The 17639-nt window shown below is 40.8% G+C and overlaps 1 protein-coding gene across 2 annotated transcripts in view; it reads right to left on the bottom strand.

The window, feature by feature from the left end:
• Btbd3 (BTB domain containing 3) overlaps positions 1-11934 on the bottom strand; it is a 29683-nt gene extending 17749 nt beyond the window's left edge. The window contains exon 1 of one of the 2 annotated variants that reach the window (XM_045156475.1): positions 11823-11934. Coding sequence is in view for 1 of the 2 variants with exons in the window: in XM_045156474.1 (XP_045012409.1) it covers positions 3488-3608 (121 nt within the window). In the remaining variant the exon portion in view is untranslated. Of the gene's footprint in view, positions 1-3487; positions 3768-11822 lie in introns of those variants that run through there. The other variant, XM_045156474.1, reaches the window with a different exon arrangement.
• Positions 11935-17639: the final 5705 nt, after the last annotated feature.

Raw genomic sequence — 17639 nt, 5'->3', positions numbered from 1 at the left:
CAGATATTTTATGGTAGTCCCTATTATTAGTGAGGTTTCAAATCTGCTGTGGCCTAAGTTTCCCAGCACACATAACCCTTCGTGAAAAACCTTTAAAAAGCAAGATTCCCATATACAAGTTACCTAAATGTGTGCTATTCAAGAGTTTTTAGAAACAAATGCTGTTTTCTGATCCTTCTATTTACCCATCTTCCACCACACCAAAACACCAAAATGACAGGAACTACCTTATTATTTTGAATGTTTTGAGGCAAGGACAGCAAGACCTTTTCAAAATATGTTTTATATTTTTAGCAAAACCACATAAAAAACAAGAGTTACAATTTTATATTTTAACCACTGTTATACACACATCCACATGGTATCAGTTAATTAGTATTTAATGAAATGTCTCCTTCATTTTTATAATGAACATGGTTAAAATAAAATATCATAATTTTAGGCAAATGACACATTATGTATAGCTAAGTGGTTGGCCTCTGAGATTCTACTAGGGAAAATACACAAGTACCTCTGAAATAATAAGCCACATCTACATTCAGTTTCCTTTCTTTTCATCCACTTTTTCTTTTTTATTTAATTTAATTTTATTTTTTGAGACAATTTCATGCTACAAAGTTCAAACTGGCCTCAAATTCATGGCAATCCTCCTGCCTCAGTCTCCTGAGTGCTAAGATCACAGACTCACACTATCATGCCTGGCTAACATTAAATTTTAGCACACCTTCTCTGGAACAGATGTCTCCAAATGAAATAAAAAATATGCAGGCATTACTAAAGTTATTAGCACTATAGCCTAACAAAAGTTTCATGCAGATTTAGCCTGTGTCAGGTTATTAGAGAAACCAACTTCTGGCAAAAATCAAAGTGAAACCTGATTTAGCTCCAAATTCAAAACTGGTTTACGTTACTTTTAAGTGTCAACATGATAGAAGGGTACACTGCTGCGTCAACATCTGGCAGTATCCAGACTCCATGTGTCCCAGGAAACAACTGGGCAATGATAACATTCTCCTTTTTTTTCCACCTCCAATGCTACTGCAACAGGAAAAGATGCTGAGGAGTTTCTATCCTTAACGTGATTTTGTAGGTCAGAACTAGGAAAATAATGTATTTAAAACAAGTTAAATTCTAACAATAGACAAAGCCTTTATTTTTTATAATTAAGAGATAGTGTATGTAAGCTAGTTTTTTTTTTTTTTTTTTTAAATAGCAAATGAACTTTACTTGTTCCTCTGAGATGCCATTGCCGACAGTAACAGATCTGTATTCAACAGTTAGGTATTAGCTATTTACAATTTACAGTAGTATTTTTCTCCTCTGGAAGCTATAAGTACAAAAGCTAGGTAAACAATACAGCTCTTGAACTACCCAGAAGTTTAAGATAGAATGTGTAAGTGTTCATAACATGATTCTAAAATATATCTCACTTTTAAAGTCAGGACTATTCAGGAAACCTGTTCTTACGTCTGGGTTTCTCTAATCATCATCACATAACTACAGGCTATCTGCAGACTATACTTGCAAGGAGCAGCAGAAAGCACTAAAGTCTAAGTATATCCTGGGAGGGGCAACTCAATATCACATCCTTAATTATTCTTACTAACAAAAGGAGAAACTGCCATTTCTGCACAGGTAACAGCTGCGTAGGAGGTCCACAGCAATGGTGACAACCGGAACAAGACTAAGGGACAGCATCTAGAAACAGATCCAAATGTACAACTAAGACATGGTGCGATGGACCTAGTGGAGACCTGGTTGACATCAATGTTTGCCCTGAGTAATACCCTCAAGTAAAACTTAAAATAACATCAACAATGGAAACAAAAGGCAATGTTTGCTAAGTGGCACCTGGCCAGATCTTCACTCCCCTGTTGGGATGCTAATCCTAAAGAGGGTGGACTCTCCTGCATGCCCAGTGCACACCATACAGCTAGCTATTCAGGAAGAACAGAAGAAATTCTCTTTTCTCAAAGGGAAGCCACATGCTTGCAGTGCATTTTGGATGTCTATGACTTTATTCTGGCCCCCTCACTATTGGGTCTTTGGTCCTCTTTATTCCTCACATTGCTCCATTGTTTTCCTGTCATCCTCACAGTCCTTTCTTTCCTCTAAACATAACTATCAAAAGCTTTCCATGTCCTTCACAATACACTCCATAGGACAGATACCTCAGCAGGGAGGTTTCTGGCCACTTGCAGATCTATGGATCATGGATCATGGGAGTACTTTGCATCCTGCCTTGCCTTATGTCACCTGTGGAGAGGCTTTTCACCAAGTGATGCATCTCACATCTCTACAAGCCATACCTGCACACCTGGTATTAGTTGGTTACATAAAGGAAGGTTCAAGGCTAACACTTTCAAATCCCATTAGCATTCTGAATTGTATCTGGAGTACAAATGATCACAGGATCTAGTCTAAAACTACAGTCTACAAAGTTTTCCGTCGTCCCTGTTGCAAGCTGTAACTGGGTGCTGTGGCAAAGAACCTACACAGCTGTTATTAAATGTGTCCTGAGGCTCTCCCGAACGTGTCCTAGCACAAATGTAGCTTATGATACAACATTCACTGCATAGCTAATACAACTGAAAACACTAAAGCGCAACTTAAAGCAAGCCTCTACATGTGCTCAAAGTAAGGTTCTGCGTCATGTGAAGTCTACAGCTTAATGCAACATAGGTGCTCACAGGGAAGTGTGGGGTTAACCAGGACTAGGATCACTTACCGGGACAAAGCTGCTTTTATCAACCAACCTCAATTTTTGGCCTGGCATATTTATTTATAGCACCAGTAGAGAATTTTAGTGATTTAATGAGCTGGAAAAGATGATAAATTCTCAGTGATTCACATGAAAGGAGGAAAGCAGTCATATGAATAACCCCCCAAAAATGGATAATTAAAAAGACTTTTTATGTGGCTCTGAAATGTGTTTCATCTGTACTTAACCCTGAATGGATGAATTTCCACTACATTAGACACACCCAGTCTTCAAACAAAGTAATAAAATGGGCTTGTGTGGCTAGGGCGGTCACTAAACAAGCAAACAAGCACATTGGTAGGATGGGTAATGTCTCATTCAGATGACTGCAGACCAAAACACAAGGAGAACAGTACACTGCTGAAGTCAGTGTCCTATGTTAAGAGCAATCAGTTAGGAAGAGAAGGTTGAGGAGAGAAAAGAAAACAAAAGAAAAAAAGAGAAAAGAAAAAGAAAGATTTGGAACTCCTGTCTGAGTCTCCTTCCAACAGTGGATAGAGGGCAAATGGGACAGGAGGCACCACTGAATACTTCGGCCATGACTGGACAGGCTCTTGTTAGGCTGCTAGGTTTATGAAACAAAATTCTTACCACCAGCAATGGTGTGAAACAACTATTAGCTTGGTTGAAAAGATAAACAACTTGTCTTAAAATCATAATAAAAATTTTATTTTAGTAGAATTTTAAAACTGCTTATATTTTGCAATATAATTCTCTTGGTTTTACCTCTTTTGGAAGGTGGTGTGAGCCTGTTTGATTTAGAAGTATCAAGCATTTTAGGCACGTCTGAATAGTACTGCTTAAGGAAGTATTTGAAGTAGGCCAAGTGACAGGATTCCTGTAACATCTGGTATTAGCCATGCGTAACTAAAAGCTCCAGGAGCTCCAAAATGAAAGAACTGCTCCATAGCCTGCGTCTGGGAGTTTCTTTTCACAATTTCTGCATAGCCAGCTGAAGGTCAGCTCAGTGGAGCCTGAGTCTTGGAGAGCAGACATACTGAAGGACAGACAGCACATCAAGTCACTCCACTTTTCCCATTTCTGCTGAGGGATGATGGGAACCCAGGCAAGTGAGGACACAACCTGGGTCAGTGCAGATTAGCTGCCAGGCATTTCTTTGTGATAATCAATGAACTGTTTCATGGGCAATTTCTGGAAGATAGAACAACAAAAGTTGTTGATTTTATTAAAATTCAACCCTTGAGTACATACCTTTTTAATATTCTGTGTCATGGAAAATAACAAACCTGCATGAGGCATTTCTGATGAAAATGAAATAGAATGGCTGCCTAGAGAGAGAGCATTTGTGTAACCTGTGCAAATCAAACCATTGCTCCTCAAGAGAACAGCAATGTTCTTATTCAGTTAGCTATCTGGCAGATAGTTTCTCAACATGAAGTGAGCCTGTCATTTCAAGGAAAACTGACAGTATTTACTGCTCATGATGAGATGCAAGTCTCCAAACAAAAATTAGAATTTTGGAAACCTTGATTAGGATAGCATGAGCCTGACAGCTTCCCAATGTTAACTGCTGTTGTGATGAGTGTAGTGGTATGACATCAAGATAATTTTTTTATATCATATGATAAAAAGTGGCAACATCTAAAAGACTTGCCTAGTGCAGTGAATTACTGTTTTCTAATAACAATTAATTACAGTGCAGAAACAAGCACTGGCTTTAAAAAGAGACAAAGATTAGCAAAATAGTACATTCGTAAAAGATCCAAGGTACCAGAGCATCCAACAGATGGTTAGTATAATAGAAGTACAAAAAGTTCAATGGTATGTGATTTTAGATTCCATATGGCAATTAACTTTAAAGAAATCACCCTTCTTATGGCCAAGTACACCCTGCTTGGGTGATTCTAATGACCTGCCAGAACCATCTGCTAACCAAAGGACTGTGAGAGGTGCTCATGGCAATGGGAAGAGAAAATACTTGCTTAAGCAACCAAACCTGAGGGTAAGCATGAGCTGATTTCACAGAAATACTCTGAATTTAAGGAAACAAACTAGAAATCAAATTCAAATAAAGAAGCTACACAGTATTTATTATATTTGTGCTGAAGTCATCTGGGGAAGTGGTAGGAATGTCTGTCCCAGACCAGTCATGACCACATATATGTATTCTCCCTCCACTGCTGGCCACATTAATATGCCAGTCCACTCAACCACCTCCAGGTTCAAGCATTTATCAGTCTTATTTGCACAGCACCAAAGAGGGAAAATAAGGGAACCACAGGAAGGGAGGGAGCACAATTCAGGGAGCACAATGCCAGACACCCTTGTCTACAAAGTCAGGGCATGGGGAGGGGCTGAGGTGCACTTTATAAGAGCTAGCAACAGCTGCCAGCAACTCCGCGGACCCTGAGCCTGTCTGTATCCTCAGCACAAGGAGGCACTTCTCACCATTTTTAATAGCTTCCCACTATATCCCCTATTGAGAACTTTATGTATTTATACGTTTCTAAGAATATAGATAATTCTTAGACATGCACTGCATATGTAACTGCACTGTATTAACCTCAGCATTGCCCTCCATTTTCCACTAATAAAGGTACATAACACAGTTTTGCTTGTCCAGCACTGACTCACATAGTGCTAGACTAACTGGCCTTCAGCTGCTATTACACTTTAAATCTCTGTATACTAAGCCCTTCTCTATCCAGAGATTTCTAAATACAAAAGTAGATGCAGAGAAAGTGGCAATTCAAAGAGATATGGGAGAAAAGGTCCGAGTTACTGGAAACAGGACCATGTCAGGCTTTGTGAATCATAAGAATCTGGCCTTTTCTCTGAGTGTTGTGCAAGGTCACTGTAGGGTTTGATGCAAATGCTAACTTATAGTTTACAAAGATCACTTTGGGATTAGAGGATGGTGGAATACTTGCCAGGCATGTGTGAAGTCCTTGGGAATAAGCCCCAGATACCACCAGAAAAGGAGAGGAGAGAGAAGAGAGAGAGAGAGAAGGGAGACAAGACAGAGATGCTTGACTTCACTCTTATGCTGAAAATGAAAAGCTGAAGAAGAAAGACTATCTCATCTCAGGAAGCCATGGAAGCAGTCCAGTCAAGAGCCGATAGTGACTGAGACAAAGATGTTTATGGCAGAAGTGGGGGAAGTAGTTAAATTACTGATTTATTCTGAAGGCTCAACTCTGGACACATTTCTGAAAGGAACACAGTGGGACTGGCTGATAGCCCCAGATGCAGAATAAGGAAGAAGACAACGTGATTCTAGTCATTTCAGAAGAAATAACCTGGGATATGTGTTGAGCTTTGGGTGGAACACATTTACAGACAAAAAACAGACGTTCAATTCAGGTCCTGTTGAGATTATCTTTTAAGTTTAGGGTAACACAGTTAAAGCACTTGAGCAATATACATCTGGGAGTTCTACAAACTATTAAATTAAGTCTTGTGACCATCTGCATGAGGCAGGAACTGAACCTTGGCCCATTCGAGAGTTTAAAAAAAAAAAACAACCAGTATACATTAAAAAAAAAAAAAACTGAAAGGAGAAAAACAACAGGCCAAAGTTATGGGAGAGAAATAGCTAGTGTATGCGGTGAACTCAAAAATCTAGTGCAGAAAATGAATCATTAAAGAGGGGATGACCAATTACATCAAATATTTTCAACAGTTAAGGTTTGAAATTAGCAACTTAGAATACTTTTCTTTCAAAAAAGACCTGGTTGTGGTAGGGCACCCCTTTAATCCCAGCACTTTAGGGGCAGAGCTAGACAGATGACTATGAAATCGAAGCCAGGCTGAGACCCTACCTCAAAATAAATAAATAAAACAAAAACAAAAAAGCTGTGGTGATTGACTCAAACAGGAAAATGTGATTATAATTATGCACTGAATACATTATGTTTCATCCTTCCCATAAATCTAACTTTTCTAAAGAACTTTTCACAGGGAAGGGTTTGATCCAAGCTGATATTATTTGGGATTCTGAGTTATTCATTTCAAACCATTGATGACTATAGATATGGATGCCAGGGGCCATTCATTCATATCCATTTGCCATCCTTTACAAAACTAAAGTTAGATAAATTGGTTAAATAAAAGGATACATTCCTTTTGTTCTGATGTAGAGCTATGATAAAAGTCAATACGGGGTTACACTTTTACCTGTTATGAAATGATACAGGTTTGTATACCAACACCATTACTATTTAATAATGTTCCAGGAAGAATTTCCCAATATTACAGAACACTACCTCTAGTGTAATCTGCCCTGATAAAAGGTATATAAGAAAGAAGTAGACACAAGTGACATATGTAGGAAGCCCAAGACAGTACGCTTCAAGCTCTTAGAGGAAGAGCCAGCAATAAAATAGGCAAGCCAACAGCCCACTTAACACAGCAATAGTCAATTCAATGAACAAATTACAAAAGCATCAAGATTGGGTGAATTGACTTCTGTAGAATCCTGGGGCCCGGTGACCTTTCATGGCTGCAGAGGCCTATCGTTAACTCTCATTTTGGCTAAGACAGTTGACACCATCTTCTTTCTACTTTGATGATCCTGCTACAGTTTTCTCTGCTGCTCTTTTAAGTTTATGGGTCTTTGTGTCACCTACAAAAATCTCCTACTGTTGCTCTGGTAGAGTTATGGAAAGAATGGAATTGGATGTGTATGTTAAGTCTGCTATCTTATTTTGACAATTCTGCAGGTGAGACCACAGAACTAAAAATGCCTGGTCCTGTTGACCTTTGTTTCTTTGGCAAAGACCATCTGTAGAGTGCCTTTTGTTTCTATTGAGGGACATAAATGGTCATTCAGACCTTTTTAATCAGACTGGAAAGGAATTTTGTTTCCTTCAGCCAAATCTTAACACTTGCTGTTAGGATTCTACAGAGGTCAATCCACCCAATCACAGGCACTTCCAGCCACAATTTGCCATCTCAGCTCCACTGGTCTGACTGTGCCTGCCATCCTTTGCAAGCCCTGCTGGCCTTACTCTAGTTAGTTCATTCCATCTCCCTAAGACTTGATCAGACAGGCAGTTAACCTGATCCCAAGAAAGGAGATTAAAGAATTAGGTAATTAAGGTCATCCAGCAACTGGCCAATCAAGGCTTTGCAACCTGAGAATTTAATACCATGTTCTCAGCCAATGAAGATGTAATTTTTAAAATGGAAATAAATCATAGAAAACTAGCCAATTATATGAGCATACGTACATCATCAAGATGAAGAAAGTGCAGACTCCATGGTGAGCCTGACAATCGGCACCAGAGTTGAAGGTGACAGACGCTGAGGGTATTCAACATATACCGAAGCAGAAATCCAGAAGCTCCAGAAAGTGTAACAGTGAATAGACTTAAAATACACCCAACATGGCTCAGGGAATTTTGTGGAAGAGGAGGTGGAAAGATTGTAAGAACCACAGGCCGAGGAGGGTACACCCAGAGGCATTCTTCCCCTCCCCCAATGACTGACTTCTGCTTTTACAATGCAAAACTCACAACTTCATGGAGAATTTCAGCAACCTCACTGAGATGGGCCCTCAGTAGAGAGAGGACAGGGAGGAGGGAAATGATGGTACCAACATATAATGTGTCCATACAAAAGAAATCTATTTTCCAAGGATTCATGAGCAAACTTTTTACATAATCTCAGCACTCAGGAGGCTCTCTATGAGTTCCTAGACAACATGGTGCATTCCCAGTCAACTTGAGCTAAACAGTGAGACTGTCTCAAAATCAAAAATGTAAACACAGGGCTGGAGAGATGGCTTAGCAGTTAAGGCACTTGTCTGTGAAACCTAAGGACCTAAGTTCAATTTCCCAGTATCCACATAATCCAGATGCACACGGTGGTGCATGTGTCTGGAGTTTGTCTGCAGTGGCTAGAGGCTCTGGTGTCTTTCACTCTTTCTCTCTCTAATAAGTAAAATATATATATATATATTTATATTTAAATGTAAAGGCCAACTTTGCTTCAAAGTTAGTTTATACAGACAAACAAAAAGAGCCCACAACTAAATCAATCCACTGAGAGTGGACTGATATCCACTAGGGGATATGACTCTTGAGTTTTTTTTTCTTAATATTTGTTTCAGTAATTCCCAAATGTCTACAATAAGGGTAAGTCCTTTGTACGTTAAAATGCTAAAAATCCTGGAAATAATAGAAATTCTCAGCTACAGCTGCAACCAATCTTTAAAAAGGACCTATCATTGACTGCACATTAATGCTCATTTCAAGATTTATGTCACTGGATAATCAGGCTGAGAGGCACTATCTCAAGAAGTCTTCATGGTGATTTCTTGATGTGTGATGGAAAGGGGTCTTTTCCATTAGGTAAGAAAACGATCTTAGCACTACAGAGTTACTGCTGGAACAACAGGGTCCATTAAAGAAACTGTCTACCATCACCTCCTCCCTACAGTAAATGCTAACAGCCACCCTGCAGAATTTGCTTGATAGCAGATTAACAGTAGTATCCAGAGACAAGAGATACTGATAAGAGAAAAATCACTAAACTTCAGAATCTCCAGAACTCTAATGGTGTATTAGAATTGGCTGAACTCAGACTACTTATACAGTAAGTTTGAAGGACTTAAAATACAAACAATAGCCTAAACCAGGGGCTGGAGAGATTGCTTAGTGGTTAAGGCATTTGCCCACAAAGCTAAAGGATCCTGTTTCGATTCTCCAGGACCCAGGTAAACCAGATGTACAAAGGGGCACATGCCTCTGGAATTTATTTCCAGTGGCTAGAGGTCCTGGTATGTCTATTCTCTTTCTCTCTCTCTCCCTCCCTCCATCCCTCCCTCTTTCTCCCTCTCAAATAAATAAAATATGTATTTTACAAAGCCTGAACCAGACAACAAATTTCCAATCTACTTTATTCAGAACAGTCCTAAAGTCTCATCCAAAGTAAATGGAATCACATGGCTACAGAAGTCTTCTAAGCATAAAAGAATGAATGATCTTTGGATATGTGTTTGGAAAAAGAAAAAGTGCGTGAATGCTTAGACTGGAGGCTTTCCTTTGTTATTTAAAGGGTAAAGTTACAAGGGTTTAACTTTTTGTAAAGAATCTGGGAGCACCTTCGAGGAACAAAGCCACTGAAACAGCTGATAGCACTTTTTGGTCCACAAATTATCAAAAACTCACTGTTTTGCATGGTTGCAGCATACTTACTTAAAAATTGCTTAAACAGAAACTGTTTTAGGACTTTAGAAAAATGCAGCATACAATTCTAAGATTGTGTGTGCAAAGAAAATTAGGAACAAAACTGAATCAAACTCAGTTTGGAACTTTAGTCAACAAATTAATTGGGGACAGATGACTCACGAGAAGGACTGGGGACACATGAGCAAGCACTCTGGGGGAAAAAAATGTACTTGCAACCAGTATCCCTCCATGCATTAGTATATAACTCTGTAATTATCTTGGGAAGAAAAACTGGAACTTGAATGAGCTCGCCCTTACATGCAACGAGGCCAAAGAACTGAAAAGGGTGATTCAAAATCTTCCATAAGGGAAGAGTTATTATTTAGAAACCAAATGGCAGGAGAACCCGCCCACTTCCCTGGGAGGACTCGTTGCTATGGGAACCCGTGGTAACCCTTTAGATACTCCACCTGAAGCTTAAGGGATATTCCCCCAGAGGCTGGGGTACGGCAAAAAGGAGGACCTAGAGAGGGCTGAGAGGAATGAAGGGAAAGTTTTAAAAGGGCTTAGCCCGTGGTTGCGATCAAAGGTCAAAGACAACGCGTTAGAAACGCCAACAGAAAATCAAACCACCAATGTTCTGGGTATTAGAGTCATAGTTCAGCCAAAGTTTGAGCTCTTAAAGACGTTTCCTTCCCTCCCACTGGGAAATAAACAACCCTTTGTGTGCTCCTGACCCGGAATAATGAACTAGAGTTTCATCCCAACAATTATGAACTGAATGTATTTTGGAAAACTTAAGTCTTGGTTTTCTTGTATAAAACCAATGGTCTGTGAACTCTGCAGCAGGTACGAATTCCCCAGAGATGCTCAACAAATACGCATATACCATGACTGGTCTTGGGTGCAAACTGGGCACGGTGAGGTTTAAAACTCCGCAACGTGTGTCCTGTGAGAGTTAATGGGGAACTACTGTTCTGGAGAATTTGCAGCGGTGGCTGGGAAAATTTCAAATAGGACAAAACACAACACAATAATCTCCTTTGATTTTTTTTTTTTTCTTAAGTAATAGAATCAGCTAGTTTTCGGTAAGCACACCCAAGACAGTGCAAGGCTTGACCCATAGAAATGGTGGGCACGCCCTAACAATACTTTCTTTGAGACAAAAAAAGATCAGGCAGTCCAGGTCTTTCTTCCCTAGGAAAGCAAATCATCCTCACAAACTTCATCGTCTGAAATTCTGAGAGCAAATGAGCTACGAAAGCTACTCCGAAGTCAGAGGACGCGCGGCAGCATCCGCAGGAAAACGACCCCCACGATAACCCACCACTCCCGGGCCGCTGTGGCCCTGCGGGGACCCCGGCTGGGCAGACCTGGGGTGCCCGTGCCCCCCGAGTCCCTGGTGATCGGACCTGCTCCCGCTACCCCGCAGTCGACGCCTGCATAAAGTTAGTTGGGGCAAGTTTGCAGGCGCACGCCGCCGCGTGCCTCCGGGGCGTGGAGAGGGGCGCGGCCGCCACCGCCTCCGGCCAGGCGCCCGCCCGGGCGCGCCCCCTCCGCGCCCTCCCCAGCCCGGCGGTGTGGTCCACGGCGCCCGCCCGAGCGGCCGTCGGCCCGGGGCGGACTCGCTTCGTCCCACGCCCGGTTCCCGCGGCTGCGTGCGGCCCGGCCCCGCGGCACCCTGCCCGGAGCACCCCAACCCTCCCGGGACGCCCGCGCGCCGGCCGGCCGGCGCCTGCACAGCCAAGCCCGGGAGTCCCCCGGAGCCGCGGCACCTCCCCGCCCGAGGCCGGCCTCCCGCCCGTGGGCCACGTCCCACCCCGCAGGGCTCCGCCACCCCGGCCAGCCTCCGGGCGCTCGACCCGGCCCGGCCGCCCGACGCTGCGCACGCGCGGAGGCTCCAGCCCGCCCGCCGCACCCGCACTCACCGCCCGCGCTCCTCGTCGTCTCCCACGCCGCCGCCGCTCACCACCGCCGACCGGTGCCCGCTCCACCGGCCCCAGCCGGGCACTCAGGGATCCGGCGCCCCGCGGGCTAGGCGGGCACCCGCACGCAGGGCACGCTCCCGGAGACCGCGCGCGCCCGAGCGCCGGGAGGGGCGGGGCGGCGCGCCCGGAGGCCGCACTGGATATGGAGCATGCGCAGTGCTTGAACTTTCCTAGGGCCAGTGGGTAGTGGGCTAGGGTTCTGGAGCCGTGATTCCCTCACTAGGAGGCATCTTCACCTTTTAGTCCCACATCAGTTGCAGTTTCCTCCTCTCATTTTCCCAGCACTTCATGTATCGAGCATTTATTGAGAACCTGTATTTGCAGGCTACAGGGCAACCTCCAGGAGTGACAGACATGTTGCATTTGACTTTGGGGGCTCCTTTTCAGGTACCGTTTTCATCCCGCTTTTTGGACTCATAAGAACAGTACGAAGATGAGCGAGCAATCATCCGGTATCTAAAACTGTGAACCTTAATTGCATTCTTTAAAAATACGTTTTTAAAATTTATTTACTTATCAGACACACAGAGAATGAGAATGGGTGCGCCATGACCTCTAGCCACTTCATAGGAACTCCAGCCATCTCTCCAGCCTCTTAATTCCATTCCAGCTGGGGAAGGGGAGTGGCTGCTGGCTGGATCATAAAAGTTCTTTGAGAAATGGAAGGATAGGCTGAACTGGCATCAGCAGACAGCAGCTCACCTGCTGAGAAACGTGTAAACAAAGGCCTAAATAACAAAGTTACAAAGCAATCCCAAGACTGATCCTATGAAGGGTCCTAGCAGCAAGTCTAACCTGACTATTGTTCACAGTGAAGGGTTAAAATGGTGGCTGGAAGGGTAGTTGAAACTCATCTGGAAATAATCTTTAATAGCCCAAGCCTTCAGTTTTATTTGATCGGTAACCGAGAAGTTCTTAAAATGGGAACCAGGGCTCCTTTGTTGGACTGGTTAGACGCAGATGCTTGAAGAACCAGAGCTTATATTTTGGGTAAGAAATAGTAGTCTTAAATTCAACTGCTGACATCAAGAACGGACAGGATGGAGCCATAGCCAGATATTGTGAAAGATAACTGATACTAGCTTATGAAAGACAATGTTCCCTGCTTGTTTGAAATAAATGTTTATTGTGACAGGCACCCTCCTCATTACACTGGACCATCATCTTTCATAAATGTTCACCAGTGAGACCTATAAAATATACAGCCACTTTCACTAAATACTTCTTTTAGTGTGATGTTGGCACTCATGTCTATTTCTGCACAATTAAAACCCATTAACTTGAAAGACAATATATTTAGTGAGGACACCTGGGCTTTAGAAAACAAAACCTCTTTGATAGAGTGCAGGTGTCCCATAATAAACTGCCAGTTAGTGCCAAATCACTTCTCTGAGCATTACCATGCCCATCTATAGCATGGGATCATAATATTTACCTGTGTAACAGTTAGTTTTATGGGTGACTTGAAGTTATTCCAGATGGTTCAGTGAAGGTGTGTTTTGGATGACATTAACATTGACATCAATACCTTTGAGTAAAGCACATTAATCTCTGCACTCTGTGGGTCTTGTCCACTTTTCATCAGCTGAAAGTCTTAACAGAAAAAACCTGGCTTCCCCCAAGCAACAAGAATTCTGCCAGCAGCCAGAATTAGGTGACTCTTCCCTGGGACTCCAGGTTGACTAAGACTCCATGCTGACATTCTTTAAAATAACCTCTCTCTATTTCTCTTTCTCTTTCTCTTTCTCTCTCCCTGTCTCCCTCTCTTTCTCTCTCTCCCTCCCTCCCTCCCTCCCTTTCTCTCTCTCTCTCTCTCTCTCTCTCTCTCTCTCTCTCTTTCTCTCTGTGTGTGTGTGTGTCTTGTCTCCTCTTCCTCACGTTCTTTGTGGATATATTGTGTATATGCATCTAGGACACAGATGTGTATGTATTAAAACAAAAGGAAGTCCAAAATGGACTCATCCACACTAAAGTTCCACTCCACCAAATAAAAATGTGATTGTTGTTTTACTTATAAGATCTAGCCTCTTGAAAAATTAGGATAGAAGTGAGAAATAATAGCCAAATCATATTAATCCAACAAGATCGTGTCCCACTCCTGTATGGAAAGTAATCTGAAATAATCAGCTGCCTATTAGTTTATTCTTTGTACATTTTTCTGCCAGCAAAAATGATCTGCTCTGTTTAACTCACAGGAGCACTTTCTTACTTCATAGACTGATACTTTTCAGTTCTGTTCAGTTAATTAATCACTAATAAAAGCCAATTGAAATTTTGTGCTTTGCCATATATGTGCAATTTATATGTATATATAAAATTTATCGTACAGTTTCTTTGAACAACTTTAGCTAATACACTTTGGAAGCTTATGAAAAATATTATTTGAATTAATTCTTATCTGAAAAATAGATCATTAGAATCTTAGCTGGTTAAGTTAAAAATTAAAGGAAATTTCATAAAAAGTCTGGTACATAATAGGATCTGAATAAATGGCAACTGTTTTTACTTGTGGATGAACATCAAATCCAAAAAAAGAGACAGTGGATAGTTGCATGTTGCAAGCACTGTCTCAGTCCATTGGTTAATAAATATAAAAATAAAGCAATGTAAGAGGTAAAAGGAAATTTGGTGTCCTTAGCTCTGACACATCTTTAAAAATGTCCTAACAACCATTATTTAAAAGTATATCTAAGGTATATACTAAAATATGAAACATGCAGAGATCCAAATGACATCAAAACATTTTATTACAATTTCCATTCAAGTTCATTTCACATTACTTGCTACCAGGAAGTAGAAACCTCAGAAGAGCTCACTTCTGAAATCATTGCCAATCTCATGGAGCTGTCAAATAATATAGCACTCAATTAATATCAATATTTTTATTGAAGCCCTTTGGAGGAAGCCAGTAGCTATGGGGAATATGCAAAAATGGTTAAAACATACCATTTATTCTGCAAATATTACAATTTGTTATATTAGGCAATGTCTCTGACCTCAGGGAATTTGTCAAATGGTCTAAGAAAAAGAATGACTCTGACTGTAAATTAACCAGAATGTGGCAGATGCCTTAGAGGAAAGGAATGACTTGGCCAATTGCAACTAATCAGGTGGTTAGTGCTGGAGGCTCACTTTCCTAATGATGGCTCACCTCACTATGGTCCCAACTTTGTATTTTGGTTTGGTGAAATGAAGTCCAGTGAAGTTCATCAGGGTCTTTTAAACAGGTCTCATGCAAACTTAATACATATTGAATAAATAACATTGTCGTTCCACTGACTTTTTACTTCAGAGCTTCTAGGGTAAACACTGGAAGAGAGGGTGAGTCAGGAGAGGCACAACTCACTCAGAACTAAAACCTCACATTTCTTTTATCTTCTTGTTTAGGGGAAAATTTTAAGTTTAGAATGAGTAAGATGAATTCTCCTGACATGAATGGAAATTTATAACAGAAATACATAAAAACTATCATGAACATAAACAAAAGATAGGGCTTAGGCTTGTAACAGGTCAGTGAGTCGGAAAATTTAAACAGGTGACCAGTTTGGTGACCAGTTTTGTTCTGAGGTAATATCCTTTCCTCTTTGGCTACAAATAAAATATCCCATTATGAAATACTCCAACATCAGGATTAAAAAAAAAATGGCATGGGAAAGTGCACAGCATTTTAGTAAGCTTCAAGATATTTTATTATGAGAACTTGTTATTATTTCCACTTTATAAATTTTGCCAGAGCAACTGGGAAATAAATTAATCTTGGTTAATCTGTACTAGAAAGCCAAGAATTTCAATAAAATTAGAGGGAATGGCCTCAAGCCATGAACAAAAAAATTTCATCTTATATATAATAATAGTAATAATTAGAGACATGAAATAAGTTCAAATACATCCTGGGCCAAAGTTTTTAAAGGATTACACACCTTGGAATAGTGCCATACAAATTTAACCAATGTACTGACTCTAAATGTTTTGAAATTAAATTAGCCCTACATGATTCACATTCAGTCCTGTTCTCTCCTTAGTTTTTCTTTCTTTTTTACATTTTTTTTAATTTTTATTTTTATATAATTAATAACTTCCATGATTATAAACAATATCCCATGGTAATTCCCCCTCTCCCCCTACTTTCCCCTTTGAACCTCCACTCTCCATCATGTCTCCTGCCCCACTCAATCAATCTCGCTTTTACTTTGATATCATCATCTTTTCCTCCTCTTATGATGGTCTTATATAGGTAGTGTCAGGCACTGTGAGGTAATGGATATCCAGGCCATTTTGTGTCTGGAGGAGCATGTTGTAAGGAGTACTACCCTTCCTTTGGCTCTTACATTCTTCTGCCACCTCTTTTTATGAATACTGTTGAAAAGAAGTCATCCAGACCCATATCACAGTAGAGTGATGTCCTTTTACTTAGCAGACAATGGCATTGTAGTCCCTCCTTACTGCTAGAATATTTGATCAGGAAAAGACTAAAATTTAGCAAAATGACCAGCAAACATAATATTTATAACTGATTATAAGCCCTCTTCCTTTAACATTTTATTCCACTGACAAAATGGGACAGAACATAATATTTTTAACAGAATGGCACTAAGCTTGGTGGCACAGGTCTATAATCTTAATATCCAGGATGCTAAAACAGGAGTATGGAAAGTTAAGGGGACCTGCTACATAAAGCAAGACTCTGTCTCAAACAAACAAATCACTAAGATGACTTTTGCACATTTTAATTATACCTGCATCTCTAATCCTACATAAACTTTATATCAGTGCAGCATTTAAAATATTAAGCTGAGTGTACTCATAAAAAATAAAATTCTAATAAATTATTTCACATATATAATGATAAAAATACATGAAATTCTATTGGGTTACAGGTTTTTTTTAATGAACCTAACACAAGAAGTGATATACTATTTTTTTTTTTACTATAAACACATACTTCATTGAGCTAGTTTTGTAGAATCTTGTAAACATTAAAATATTTATTTTCTGGTCACATTTAAAGTTTAGTGTGCTGGCCTAGTAGCCCAGGCAGGCTTAGTCGTAGCTATCCTCCTCCCTCAACCTTCCAAGTGTTGGATCTCAGACATGACTACCATACCAGGCCAAAATAAAATATTTTACTGATATATATATTTTTTCTTTTTTTAAAAATTTTTTGGCTTATTTTTATTTATTTGAGAGTGACAGACAGAGAAAGAGGCAGAGAGAGAGAGAGAATGGGTGCGCTAGGGCTTCTAGCCACTGCAGACGATTTCCAGATGCATGCACCCCCTTGTGCATCTGGCTAACGTGGGTCCTGGGGAATCGAGCCTCGAACCGGGGTCCTTAGGCTTCACAGGCAAGAGCTTAACTGCTAAGCCATCTCTCCAGCCCCTTTACTGATATATTTTGCTTGTTTCATACTATATGTTTCATACTTCAGCCCGGCGTGGTGGTGCACACCTTTAATCCCAGCACTCAGGAGGCAGAGGTAAGAGGATGGCCATGAGTTTGAGTCCACCCTCAGACAACATAGTGAATTCCAGGTCAGCCTGTTCTAGAGTGAGATCCTGCCTCAAAACAAAAGAAAACGAAAGAAAATGCATTCCATACCTTCAAAATCTTGTAGATTTTTTAACAGCTCATGTGTAGTTCATCTTAATTTTAATTAGCATTATTTCAAATACATCCAGATCATATGTGACTTGTGTGTAACATATTGTGAAACACAGATGCCAGGAAGTCTTCGATTCTCATCGGACTCACCTGAGA

This window comes from Jaculus jaculus, chromosome 8 (genome assembly GCF_020740685.1).
Source record: "Jaculus jaculus isolate mJacJac1 chromosome 8, mJacJac1.mat.Y.cur, whole genome shotgun sequence".
Lineage (NCBI taxonomy): Eukaryota > Metazoa > Chordata > Mammalia > Rodentia > Dipodidae > Jaculus > Jaculus jaculus.
Note: the sequence above shows the minus strand (reverse complement) of the source record. Positions and strands in the feature narration are given on the sequence as shown.